General features: G+C 47.8%; 1 protein-coding gene across 1 annotated transcript in view; it reads right to left on the reverse strand.

Annotated features, from left to right (window-relative positions):
* Positions 1–13,491, reverse strand: part of LOC137152919 (myosin-13-like) — a 54,459-nt gene that overhangs the window by 16,622 nt on the left and 24,346 nt on the right. Inside the window, 13 exon segments of the mRNA XM_067547868.1 lie at positions 1,013–1,196; positions 1,820–2,016; positions 2,828–2,946; positions 3,504–3,630; positions 3,722–4,111; positions 6,706–6,738; positions 6,740–6,797; positions 6,890–7,035; positions 7,283–7,459; positions 8,614–8,856; positions 9,909–10,164; positions 10,538–10,674; positions 12,317–12,440. Of these exon segments, the coding sequence (XP_067403969.1) occupies positions 1,013–1,196; positions 1,820–2,016; positions 2,828–2,946; positions 3,504–3,630; positions 3,722–4,111; positions 6,706–6,738; positions 6,740–6,797; positions 6,890–7,035; positions 7,283–7,459; positions 8,614–8,856; positions 9,909–10,164; positions 10,538–10,674; positions 12,317–12,440 (2,191 nt within the window).

Here is a 13,491-nt window from a genome sequence, read left to right on the forward strand (position 1 = left end):
GCACCATAGTCTGAATTCTCAGCAGTGCATCGACAACATCCAGGCTTATGGCACCCATGGAGGCTGCCCCAGCACTGTCTTAATATTCTATGAGAACTCTGAATGATTCTATGAAACACTGGCACCAAAATCCAAGAGCTCTCCTGGAATGGGAAAGGGACAGCGCTTTTGTGCTTCTGTGGCAGGACTGGCCTCCAAAGAGCCCCACCTGTTGTCTGCCATTTCTCATCACCCCCAGACTGGGTGGTGATAAAGATCTTAAACAATAATCCTAAAAGACACATATAGTAGGAGGGTCTTCTGCCCTGTAAGGGAATGCTAAACCGTATTATAGTGTTGAGTCACTAGGTGGCGCCATGTATAACACACCTTACTTAAACTCACAAGCACCGTTCCTAGCAATGCATTAAAAGATTTTATAATGAACACATCTGGTGGCTGTCTTTGGGAAGGAACTAAGAAGCTCTCTAGCCAGTCCATATCTAGTACAGAACCCTGACCTGTTAGTAGCAGCCCTGCTACCTACCATGCACAAGGTGTATATGACATGGTGTCAGAAGTAAACTAGAGCCAGAGGAGAACAGAAACATAAGGAAAACAGCACGAAAGGTTGCAGAACGTCATCACCACACCACTCTTCAATGCCCCAGAGAACTTTGGCTTTGACAAACCTTCACAATAGACAGAGTGGAAGCAGTGTTTTGCATTGCTACAAAACTCCATAAGGAAACTACAGATATTCAAGTATCTCTTTAATTTATGCTATGGGGAAGTAAGCACAGCATATCTTTAACCCTTTTATCTTTATTGAAGCCAGTCACCAAGATTACTATGAAAGAGTTTAGGCTATGTTTGATGCACACTTTATACCTCGGAGAAATGAAACAGTATGTTCTCATCAGAGAATTCAGGAATCAGAAGAAAATGTTGATTTTTTTTTTATAGGAGCTTTCATTGTGTTGGCTGTAAACAGTGATATTGGGACTGCAAAACATGGAGATATCAGACAGACCTTATCTAAGTTCCTCTGCTTCTTATCGAGTGCTGCACAAGCTCCACTGGATCTCTCCATATCAACCATGAGGTCATCCACTTCCCCCTGCAGCCTCTGCTTCGTCTTCTCCAGTGAGGCACACCTGGAATTGACGGCCTCAAGCTGCTCCTCTGACTCCTGTAGACGCTGAGCAAGCTTCTTCCTGAAGGGCCAGACATCAGTGCTGAATGGAAACGTCCAGCCCCCTTGGGGAGCCTACATGAGGGAAGGGCTGGAAGGAAGCCGGGGAGGCCAGAAGGGAGTCTGTTGTAAGGTGGGGTGAAGGGCATGCGGGAATGTGGGACAGGGTGGTTCAAGGGGATATGAGGGAACCTGGCTTGGTTCAGGGTGGGTGCTGGAGGGGTCTTTGGGAGAAAAGAATAAGGAGCAAGGGGCATGTGGGTAGTTGTGGCCAAGGGATGGGGGAGTGCATGGGGGGAGGCTGGAGAGAACAGCCGCATCAGTAACCAGAGGGAAGTCGGTGGGGGTGGGGTCAGAGGACTGGGCAGGATCCAGAAAATGGACTCTGAACAGCAAGGCTACTGTAAACGCAATGGGAAATGTTGTGACTCAGCTGCAGTTACCAATGGAAATGTAGCACATGAGAACTAGCACACTTGTTCTCATCCGGTCACAACCCCCAGAAGGCAGCCTGCAATCCATTACTGCCCCTGCAGAGCACACTGTTCCAGTCACTCCCATCCCAAGCACAGCCTTGCTTCTTCCAGTTCCTTCCCCACTCACATCCACACCCACGTCCAGACCTCCCCCCATCCCAGCACGTACTTGGCCTCTTCCAGTTCCTCTGTGCGCTGAATGGCGTCCGTCTCATATTTGGTTCTCCACTGGGCAACTTCAGTATTGGCCTTGGACAGGGCGCGTTGCAGCTCACCCTTGGCTTCCTGCTCCTCCTCATATTGCTCCCGGAGCAAGTCGCAGTCGTGGCGAGCGGACTGCAAGGCGTGGGCCAGTGCATTCTTCGCCTGGGGAGGTATAATGAAATGAGGGCTGTGCCAGCACCACGTGAACAGATTTGTAAACTGCACTCCTGTTGGGTGCTTTAATATAAATATAAATGTCACCTGCTGCCAGTGAGTGAAATTCACGAGGACAAGGGAAGAGCCAGGTGCAGAGTGCATTCACACTTGGGGTCCTTCTGAACATTACTCAGCAGAGCCCCCGCCAGTTTGGATCTGACCCATGCTCCATCTAGCTCAGGATCCTGTCTTTCACAGTGGCAGTACCAGATATGTCAGAGGAAGAGCTGCTGCAGTAGGCAGATGTGGGGTAATCTGACCCTAGGGAAAGTTTGCCCTGGCTTCCTCATGTAGAGGTTGGCTCATAGCTGAAGCAGGAGGAAATCCCTTCAAACATTTCAAATTCTGTGTAATTTAACTTTGGACATTCTTGTTAGCCACCTAAACTGGGGAGCCTTTCTGGAATCCTGCTACATTCTTTCTCTCATTTGTATCTTGTGGCAATGAGTTCCATAGTCTAATTATACATCAAAAAGTACTTACATTTGCTGCCTTTCAATTTTGTTGACTGTTGCCTTGTTTTTATGTTATGAAACACAATAGTGAACAGAGGACTCGATTATTCTCTACCTTTCTAATGTCCACTTTGAGCCTCACTCTCAGAAAAGGTTGGACGTCAGCTTTATTTATGTTATTGCCTCTTAGATGTGCTACCTATTCTGGAAAGGGAGAGACTTCCTGATTGGTTCAGCTGGATTTTTAACTCCAGAATTGTCTGAGCCTCAAGACATCACAGAAATCCATTAGGAGAAATCACCTTGTTTTCTTCCTCTAGCTGCCTCTTCAGCTCCTCTAACTGCTGAGTGAAGGCTTGTTTACCTCTAGTCAACTGCGAAATCAAGGATTCCGTCTCTTCCATTCGTCGAAGGAGTTCACCTGATGGAAAATATTCACAGGATCGATCTTGAGAGTCACTAGTCACATGACATCTCCCTCAGCCCTTTCTTAAACCTTGCTTCTTCAAACCAGCTTAAACTCCTACAAACTAGCCAGGACTGAGACACGTCTGTGTAAGTCTCAAGGCATTTGTGTTACTCTGCACAGGGCCACATGGCATCTTCACCCCATTTAACTATTTCTGGTTGTGTTCTCACCACTGTTGCTTACATCTTAACCCAGACTGTGAATTCAAGGCAGATGCTCCGTTTATGTTTCTGTGAAGTCCCATGCACATCCATGGCATCATAAGGGCAACACATTATAGGAGACACCATGTCCCAGGATTGTTCCCTATAGTTCATATGCTATTGCTCGGTCCAGTCAAGTTTTAAATGTCCCAACTGGTGGTGTTTTCATCACCTTCATAGGAAGAATATGCCACAGCCTAAGTGCTGTGTTCAGATACCATGGTGATGTACGTGTTAAAAATGCAGAGATATTTAGACAGCCCGCCCAAAATGTCAGCACAAAGAACTTTTACAGGTTGGACATACCATTCTCGGTGTTCAGACGTGTTTTTTGTGTGTTCAGATCATTGATTAGCCTCAAGTGTTCATCGTTTTTTATCTTGCTTTCCCTGAACTGGTCTTCAAGGGCTCGGCACATCTTCTCCTGGTTACTCTGTTTAAAAAATACAAAGTAGGTGTTTTTAGCTTATCGAATATTGTTGCAGAACAACAGTAGTTCAGAGAGTAACTCGCTGTCCAGCTACCTTGGCTTTGGAGACAGTCTCCAGGTTACTAGCCAGGTCGTCAATCTCCATCTTCAGCTCACTCTTCTCCTTCTCCAGCTTCTGCTTGACTCGTTGCAGGTTGTCGATTTGCTCCGCAAGCTCAGCTGTGCTGTCCGCATGCTTCTTCCGTAAGGCGGCAGCCGTGGCTTCATGCTGCAGAGTGGCCTCTTCCAGGTCTCGGCGCATTTTCTGGAATTCTGCCTCACGCTTCTTGTTCATCTCAATTTGAGCTGCTGTGGCCCCACCGGCTTCTTCCAGATGTTCACTGATCTCCTCGAGTTCCCTGGAGAGATCACCCCGCTGCTTCTCTGCTTTTGCCCGAGAGGCACGTTCAGCCTCTATCTCCTCCTCCAGTTCTTCCATGTGGGCCTGTGAGTGTCAATTGGTGACATGGATAGTTCTGAAGTGTCAGGTTTGGAATTAGTTTTAGGAGACAGCAGCACTTACACTTCCATTATTGTAGGCACAAAGGGTGAAGTTCTTAAAAACTTTAGGCCTCCCCAGAACTTACACTGGCCTGGGACCTGCGACAGGCGATATTCAGTTCTGGAGCAGTATTTCATAAAGCTACATATGGGAGCTCTATAGATTTGACAGCGTTTAGGGCTAGAAGGCATCATTAGATCATCCAGTCTGACCTTCCATATAACACAGGCCACTAAACTTCACCCGGATTCTGCTATATTGAGTGCAATGACTTTAGTTAGACTAAAGCATTTCAGCCTCTGTATTCTGTGCCACAGGCAAGGCATAGGAGTTACCGAGATGCCATGGCAGGAAGTTACATCATTAAAAAGCCAGCATTGCACCTTTGCAATGGGTTAAGAGAATTGACGCTATCCCTGGTAAATCTTGAGATATGGTATTATAGGGATTCTCAGACCAGACCAGACCAGTATTCTGTCTCCTACAGTGACCAGTGTCTGATACTTCTGAACAAGATTAAAGAAATCCTGAATTGGGGAGTTATGGGATACTCTACCCATAGGGGAAACATCTTCCTAACCCTGTCATTCAAAGCATGGTTTCTGCCCTGGATCATGAGGGTTTATATCACTTCCATTTGTAGCCTTAATCTTCTCACTCTGTTCTTGTTACTTTATAAATATCCAATTTGGTTTGGAAGCTAAGGTCTTGGTCTCAACGATACCTTGTGACAAGGAGTTCCACAGGCTAATTGAACATTCCTTAAACAACTATTTCCTTTTATTGGTTTCAACTTTGCTGTCTTTCAGTTTTAAAGAATGTCATATCTCAAAACTAAAGGACCAAAGTATGAAAAGGAATGCCTGGTTTACCTTCTCTGTGCCATTCATTATTTTGTATACCTATGTCACACCATCCCTACTGGTCTCCTCTCTAAAAGAAACACTACCAATCTTTTCAATTTCTTTTCATATGACTGTCTTTCTTTGCCTCTAACAATTTCCATCACCTATCTCTGAACTGTCTCTATTTCTGCTGTAAGGTTTAGATGACCAGACCTGCACACGCTATTCCACAGGAGGGCAAATTGTTGATTTATGTAATGGCATTAGAATATTTTCAGTATTATTTTGCATCCCGTTCCTTATATATCCTGACATTTCATTTGTTTTGTTAACCACCATGGCACACTGGGCAGAGGTCTTCATTGAGCCATCCACAGTGATGCCCCGATCTCTTCCCTGAGTTGTTTCAATTTATTTAGAGCCCGGTAAGCTATACAAATAGTTCAAATTATTCCCTCCATTTTGCATTACCTGGCATTTGTCAGCACTGAAGTTCACCTATCATTGTGTTGACCATTCACCTACCTTAGCTAGGTTCTTCAGAAGCTCCTTACACAGGCTTCTGCAGCCTTGACTAACCTAAATAATTCTGTATTATCTGCAGATTTAGCTGTCCTGATGCTCATCCCCTTTTGCAGATCATTCATACACAACACGGTCCTATAATGGAATCTTGGGGGTCTCACGGATCACCTTTCATGATGGAAACCGACCAATATTCCAATTTTTTTTTTCTGCCCCTCAGCCGGTTTCTGGGCCACGCCAGTACTTTCCCTCTCACCACATGACTGCTTCAGTTCCTTAAAAGTCTCTTTGGAAGGAGTTTGTCAAAGTCTTTTTGAAAGTCCAAATAAATTACATCAACCAATTTTCTTTTGCTCACTTTTTTGACATTTTCAAGTAATTTTTATGGATGAGTCGGTTATGATTTTCCTTTGCAGAAGCCATGGTGTTTAGTCCCTACTCCATCATGATCATAGAAAAGCTATTTACGCAATTTTTAGAGGTTTCTAAAATGTATTTTTTACAATTTTGCATTCCTTAAAATATCTGAACATTTGGACATGTGGTACTAAGGCAGCTTTACAAGTGGAGAGAAACAGGAAAGAAAGAAGTTCATTTTACTTTGAACTTTATTACAAGGCCCTCAGGAGAACGTTGGTATTTCCAGAAGAAAAAAATTTGGAAACGAAATTCTCCCTGACAAGCCAGCTCCGTTGCTACATTACCAGGATGGTTCACATTTTTATCGGACATTAGGACAGAGTTAAGGTAATTTGTGGAAACTAAACCCCAGTTTTTCTGATTTTCAACATGTCATTTTTTTCCCAAACTGCAATGCTCTAATACTGTTTGTTTGGTCTGAGTGATGTACATTTCCAGTCCTAACAATATTTTAACAAAGTTTTGCTGTCTGGAAATTACTTTTTATTTTAACTTTATTTCTGGAAATTCAGAACTGTACATATGTACAGGAGAATATCATTGTATATACAGTAACTTATCACTTAAGAAAGTACACTTGGGTGAGTTATTAAATTCTGAGTCATGTTAGTGTTTTCATTTATGTGCCAGGAATTCTTTATAGTAGCATGTTTTAAGAATAAAGACCCATTAATACTTCAGAGCATCTGATCAACTTTAAAGTGGGTTTTGATGAGCACCAAGTCACCAATAGCTCTAAGACTTTACCTGCAGCTCCTTAATTTTTTTTTTGTAGCTGAGAACTTAGACTCTGTTCATCTTCAACTTTGTTTTGTAACTGACTGATTTCAAACTCCTTCCTGGTAAAGAAGAAAAATGTGGAAGTCAATATTTTAAAGACAAATGGGGACTTTTAGACACAAATTAAGAGGGATAGAAAGCAGGGATGTACTTCTTCAGTTTGTCATCCATTTGCTGCTTGTCATTTTCCAAATCCATGATGGATTCATGAGACATCTTCAGATCCCCCTCAAGCTTTCGCTTTGCTCTCTCAAGATCCATACGTAGCTTCTTCTCTTGTTCCAGAGACCCTTCAAGCTAAAAGAACACACAAAATACACTAGCACTTTGAGAGGAACAGATAAAAGGCAAGCTGGATTTGCACTCTGCCCCAAACTCACACCAAACTAGTGTGCCAATATTTTTCTGAAGGCTTAAAAATTATTTGTGTGGGTTTTCCTGCTTTAAACACAGCTCATCCATCTAACTTCACATAAGCCAGCTCTCCTCTGATCCACCACAGCCTCTGCCTGTGGGGTTCACCCTCCTGAAAACCTTCCCTTACATCATCCACTTGCTGTTCCAGTTTAGATTTTGTTTTGGACAGCATGTTGACTTTGTCCTCCTCGGCCTGCAGATCATCCAGCGTCTGGTGGTGGACCTCTTGGAGGGCTTTCTTCTCCTTTGTGAGCTTGGAGATATTTTCATCCAGAGCTGCCATCTCTTCAGCAAGATTCTTAATCTAGGGGAAAAAAACATATTCTGAGGGGTAGGTGGCAGAGTGTGGCACTTGGCTGCACGGTAACCTGAAGGCACAGGGAACACAGAAGGAGGTGCCCTTGGCCAAAGTCTTGCACAAGTATAGCCAGTGTTCCCTCCTGTGCAGCTCTGTAGGCACTCATGGGTGGGTGAGGGCCATACTCCTCTAGGCTTCCTGTACTTGCTGGTAATGCTAGGAGCCCCTAGCATGGCACTCTTGAGCTCTCTGCAGCCCGATTTGCCTGTGCCCTGTGCTGGAGATGGGCAAGAGCTCTCTGTCCCCTCCCCACAAGTACCCCTGTAATGACAGATATCGAGGCCCTCTGCGATTTCGTTGCTCTCTACAATGGGAATGTTGCAGTGAGCGTTTCACTGGCGAGGAGCACAGCTGGGAAGCAGTGTGGATAGCGATACGCTAGCCGCCCTGAAAGACTCATCACTCATCACTGTTGAAGCTTCCCTTCTCCTGGGAGAAACAGTCTCTGCAATCGTGTCACAGAACACCTTCCACAGGGCATGTCCCAAGGTGAGAGGGCCCCAAACACTCTGCGAGGGGAAGTGACTTACTGCAGGTCAGAGCCAGGCCTCCAGAGCCCTAGTGCAGGTCTGTGGAAAGCATCCAGTGCAATGCTGAAGGAGGGGTCTTGAGGGGAAAAGCACAAGGAGGAGCTGGCTCAGCCCAGCCAGAAGGAACCCTGAATCTGCAGCCCTACATAGTGCAGCGAGGCTGTGCCAGCTGATGGCAGTTTGCTTTCCCCTGGCTAACTCTCCCGGCTTGGCTGGGACAGTCTGGATTGTAAACGCCTCTCCCCTGCAGAGCGTCCTGCTGGCCACTGACACCTGGGCCCCTTCGTGCGCATGAGCCGGCTCTGAGCTATTTTTGAATTCTCTCCCAGAGGGGCTGTATTTTTTTCCTGCTGAAAAGCTAAAGGTTCTTCAGCTGTGTCTTTTGCTGGTGAGTAACTCCAAACCTCCCTCCCCAGCTCCTCGTGTGCCCGCCTGACATCGCTCCCGCTCAGCACACTTAGAACGAACAATGGCGTTCTAGCGCACCGCACACCTTTGGAGAGCCCCCGCCCAGCGTGCTGGGAACAGCAGGCCGCAGTGCCAGGCTGCCTCCCGGAGCTCCCCACTCACCCTGTTCTCCATCGCGTGCTTCTCCTTTTCCACTTTGGCCAGCGTCAGTTCCAGGTCGTCGATATCTTTCTTCAGCTCGGAACACTCATCCTCCAGTTTCCTCCTCTTGGCTGCCAGCTCCGCATTCAGCTCCTCCTCGTCCTCCACTCTTTCAGTCAGCTCCTTAATTTTAGCTTCCAGCTGGATCTTGCTTTTGATGAGCCCTTCACATCGCTCCTCGGCATCCGTCAGATTTTCACTTTCCTGGGGGAACATATTGGGGGCATGTTACGTTTAGCATACGAACGGAAGAGGCAACTGCACACACGGTGCTGAGGACTCCTCCATGCCATGGGAACGGGCGTGGGAGCGTCCAGGACATGGGCTCCTTGGCTGACCCCATCGAGGAGAACGGGGTGTGTTCATGTGAACCGGGTCCTGCCGACACTTCCCGCATACCTGTGCACAGCATCACTCCGGCAGCGTGTGGGAAGGGAGGAGCACTCGGGCACAAGGCGTGATCTAGCAGGGAGTCAGTGAGAGGAACAGACACAGGAAGGGGGACAACGGGCACTGCCTGGGTATTGGTGTGGAAAGGGAAAGAGGGCCCCACTCAGCACGGAAAAAATGACAGCACGTTAAAGTCAGATTGCAGAGAGCGTTGGATCACTCGCTACCTCAACCTCCAGCCCCAAACACACAGGATCAGCCTAGGCCCCTCACTGCCCATCCCACTCCACCCCCCACAACATGGCATCAGCCCAGGGATACCTCTTGCCAGCTCTCTGTTATTTATCCATGACTGCTGCCTTTCTCCACCACCTCTCCCTGCCAGGGCCTCTCACTGACAGGTAGCTACACACCGCAGAGTGGTCACAGCCTGCGCTTCACTGGGGCAAGTAGCTGCAAGCACCCTACATGCCGCTGACGGGGGTGTGTAGTGTAGACGTAACCTAAGTGGCTGGGGCTGGTTAGTAGAGTGACACTGGTTTCAGGATTGGGGACCATGTGGCCATGCAGTCCCAGCGGTCCTAGGCAGTGCTGAGTGACGAGTTCTGAGCCAGGGAGTGTGCACTAGAGACCAGGGCTCAAAACTGGAAATAACTCTGAAGATTCTGCTTTACTTCACCCTACTAAGGGTATTGCTTTGGGAGAGCCATTTGAACAGCTCTTCCCAATGCCCAGCTCTTCTCCTCTTGTTACAGACGTCAGCTTAGCTTGGCTTGTCTGGTAAGGCTCTGAGTGTTGTGGGCTGGGGAGGGAACCAGGCAGGAAAGGGGCAGCTCAGTGCACTGGAAGGAGTGGAAGTTACTCACAGTCTGCACTTGCAGCTGCAGGTCATTTTTCTCTTGCAGCAGGGTCACCATCTTTTCCTCCAGTTCCTTCCTTTTTGCCTCGGACTTAGCAAGTTCTTCCTTCGTTTTCTCAAACTCTTCCTTCATGGTGGCCATCTCCTTCTCAGCTTCTGCACTCCTCAGCAAGGGCTTGATCTTGAAGTACAGCTTCATCCAGGGCCAGTGCTTGACATTCATGAACGAGCGAATATTGTATTGGAGAGTATAGATGGATTCCCTGAAAATCCATTAAACTACAGCTTAAAGGAAGCAAAGTACGGAGCCAATGGGACTTGCGCTAGGAATAGAGTCTAGATATTAGAATGACAGCTTTTTAAACAGCTTCTTAATGCAGGAGATTAGAGTTACATCCAGTCCATTACTGCATGTAAACAAGATACTTCTAGTCCCTAGGGAGCTGCAACGCCATGCGCTCTCTGACTAGAACACAGAGAAATGCTCTGAAACAGAGAAAACACATCTGGACTGTAATTTGTGGGGCCTTTGGAGTCTGATTTTCCCAAATCTCAAAGCTACTCAAGCTAATGCTGTTGAGAAGAATTGTCCAACCCTCCAGGGAACACAGGTTCAGAGAGGCAATTGGTGGTTACCTTCTATCGTTCATCTTCTTGAATTCTACACGCATGAGGTACCCTCTGCATGCAGCCTGCATATGGGTGATGAGGCTCACGAGCTTCTCGTCTCGCATCTCTTCCAGCAGTCCCAGGAGCCCAGCCTTGAAGAACACCTACAGTGCCAAGGAGAGAGAGCAGTGTGGGGGCAAAGCAGCTATGCAGCCAGCGGAGAGGACACAGGGGATAGCAGCGAAGGATTCCCATGGTGTGAAGATCTGAGCAGCTGGAGAAATGCTGGCCCCTGAGTGTGCCTCTGACTCTGGCACGTGTCACTCACCAGGTCACGCGAGGCCTGCTGTCATGCTCTCAAAACAGCTGTAGTCACGTGGGGCTCGCCGTGATCTCGTGGCAAACCCAAGTTATTAACGCAAAGCCCTGTGTTAATGCCACATCAGGCTAGAGAGTTTAAGCTGCCAGCCACTAATGAGCCACCAGGATAGGGCAGTAGCGTCCCCTGGCAGCAAGATGGCTAGGAGCAGGCCAAGTCGTTTGCTCCAGCTCAGTTCAGAGTCTGCAATGATCGTGGTAAGTAGGGGCGAGAGGGGAGGTGTTCCTGAAAGCCCCTGGCTGTTTCATTGCTCGCCCATACACTACCCTTCTGCATCTCAGCGCTCCAGCCGAGCAGCCCCACAGGAAACCGGGCTGCACACTGCCAGAGACACAGACAGAGAAGTCTTCCGTAAGGGGTGTTAGCTATAGTAGTGTCTGTGGTCTCGGTGCCTCCCACCAGGCCTCCCCCCCAGTGCAGCTGCTGTCTGCATCCCAAGAAGCTGCTGCTGAGAATGTGTTGGGCTGAAATGTTCCATTCTCCAGGTTTTCTTTTGCATCTCTGCAGCATATCAAAGCACTGAGCCTGTACCCGGGGAGGCTCTTCCAAAAAGCAAAGTGTCCTGTCAGAGAATCATAGAGGATTAGGGTTGGAAGGGACCTCAGGAGGTATCTAGTCCAAGCCCCTGCTCAAAGCAGGACCAACCCCAAATAAATCATCCCAGCCAGGGCTTTGTCAAGCCGGGCCTTAAAAACCTCTAAGGATGGAGATTCCACCACCTCCCTAGGTAGCCCATTCCAGTGCTTCACCACCCGCCTAGGGAAAAAGATTTTCCTAATATCCAACCTAGCCCTTCCCCACTGCCACTTGAGACCATTGCTCCTGTGGCCAGAAGCTCCTGCTGCCTATCAGCTCATGCCGGGAAAGCAAAAGCTAAGCAAGGCTTCTGCAAATTGCCTAGGGTTTCTCTCACCCATTCAAAGGCATTTTTCGTCATGAGTCTGGGACATCCAAGCCGTGGAGCCAGCGTGTCCGGTGTGTCGCTGCCTTCCTGAGCCCCAGCTCCCACACAAGGAAGGAGAGAGGAAGCCGTGAAGGGAGAAACAAGTCTGTGCCGACGGTCATGTCTGGGCTCAGCGCAGGCGCCAGGCACCACTTTGAACATGGGCACAATCAGCATGGCTGTGTCGTGGCAATATGGCATGGCTGTTAGCGGCAGAGCTCAGAGAGCATCTGCGCACACAGCCCTGCAGCTGGCAGACTTCTGCGCTTGCTCCCACCCCTACTGGATTGAACATTTGGATGAACTGGGCTTCCTGCCTTAATGCTTATAAGAAACCGAAACGAGAAGGGCATGAAAACAGCAAATCAAACCCCAGGCTCTAGTCTGGTGCAGTGTTGATGAGTTTTCCCCACTGTTTATTGTCATGTGTCACGCTACCCTCCCCAGATGCAGGTGCCTGCTGACCTCTGCACATGAACATTACCTTACTGTGGCCAAATCTGTACTGATCGTGATCCACGTCAATGGAGGAAAGCAGCTTTTCGGAAGCCTTCTTACTGTCAATGAACTGGCCTTCGGGGATGGCTGAGGCATTCAGGATTTTGTATCTGTGGTGAAAGAAGCAGCAGGACACCAGTTTTAGACAGGGCTGGGAGCATGCTTAGAGTCAGCAGGACACTGCAGAGCAGCAGGAAGGTGAGCTGTTTGGAAGTCACTGAATAGGCAGTCTAAAATGAAGAGGGCTTTGATTACGCAGACGGTGGGTGAAATGAACATCATGATAGGGACCACATTTAACCCGCTCATTCTCCACTGGAGTTGGTTGGCCATGTTATTATGTGGGTGACTCGTACCAGGAGTTCGGAAGGACACAGTGAGAACTGGCCAGTCCTGTTTTTTCACCCTGTTTCATAAACCAGAGCAAGGGGACACTCGATGATATTAAAAGGGAAGTAGATTTAAAAGCACTAAAGGAAAATACTTATTTCCAGAATGAATACGTCGCTTGTGGAACTCTCTCCCCACAAAGTCACCCAGGGAAATGTTGTGGCTTGGTTCAAAAGTGGCCAGGAGAATTGTCTGACTGCTGTTAATAGTCTGTGCCTTCTGCAAGATAAGATCCCAGTCAGAACATCCTGTCTCATGCGTAAGGGCAGCTGCTCCTTTGCAGGGATTTTGAGAGGATTCCCCCCCCCCCCCATGCGGCATTGCTCCATTAGCTAGGGGAGCTTTGCAGACTTGTACTCGCCTATTTTAATTGCTAACAAAACCAAAGAAAGTGCTTGTCCTGAAGTGTTGTTTAGATGTCCCCCTAGATCCCAACTGCATTTAAGTAGCCAATTGGCTACTGAAACCAAGTTTTCTCAGCAGTTGGCATGGAAACTGTGACCTGCTGGATTAAACATCAGGTGCAGGGGACAAGGCATTTTCAGTGAGGGACCCATGGCACTAGAATTCACTTGTATCCCAGAGTCCAAGTCTGCTGGCTGTCTGCATGCAGCAAGAGTCATCTCTTGCCAGAAGCGGTGGCCTGCAGGGTTGGCTTGGCTGAGTTCTTTTGCTGGTTATGGGTTTGATGCTAGTCATTGTGCTATTTAATGCTTGTGTATGTTTGCATACGCACCCAGAGATGCTTTATAAGAGCTATTTAGAACTCTA

Source organism: Emydura macquarii, unplaced genomic scaffold (assembly GCF_026122565.2).
Source record: "Emydura macquarii macquarii isolate MOO-44397 ecotype Brisbane River unplaced genomic scaffold, CSIRO-AGI_Emac_v2 contig_1230, whole genome shotgun sequence".
Taxonomy (NCBI): Eukaryota; Metazoa; Chordata; order Testudines; family Chelidae; genus Emydura; species Emydura macquarii.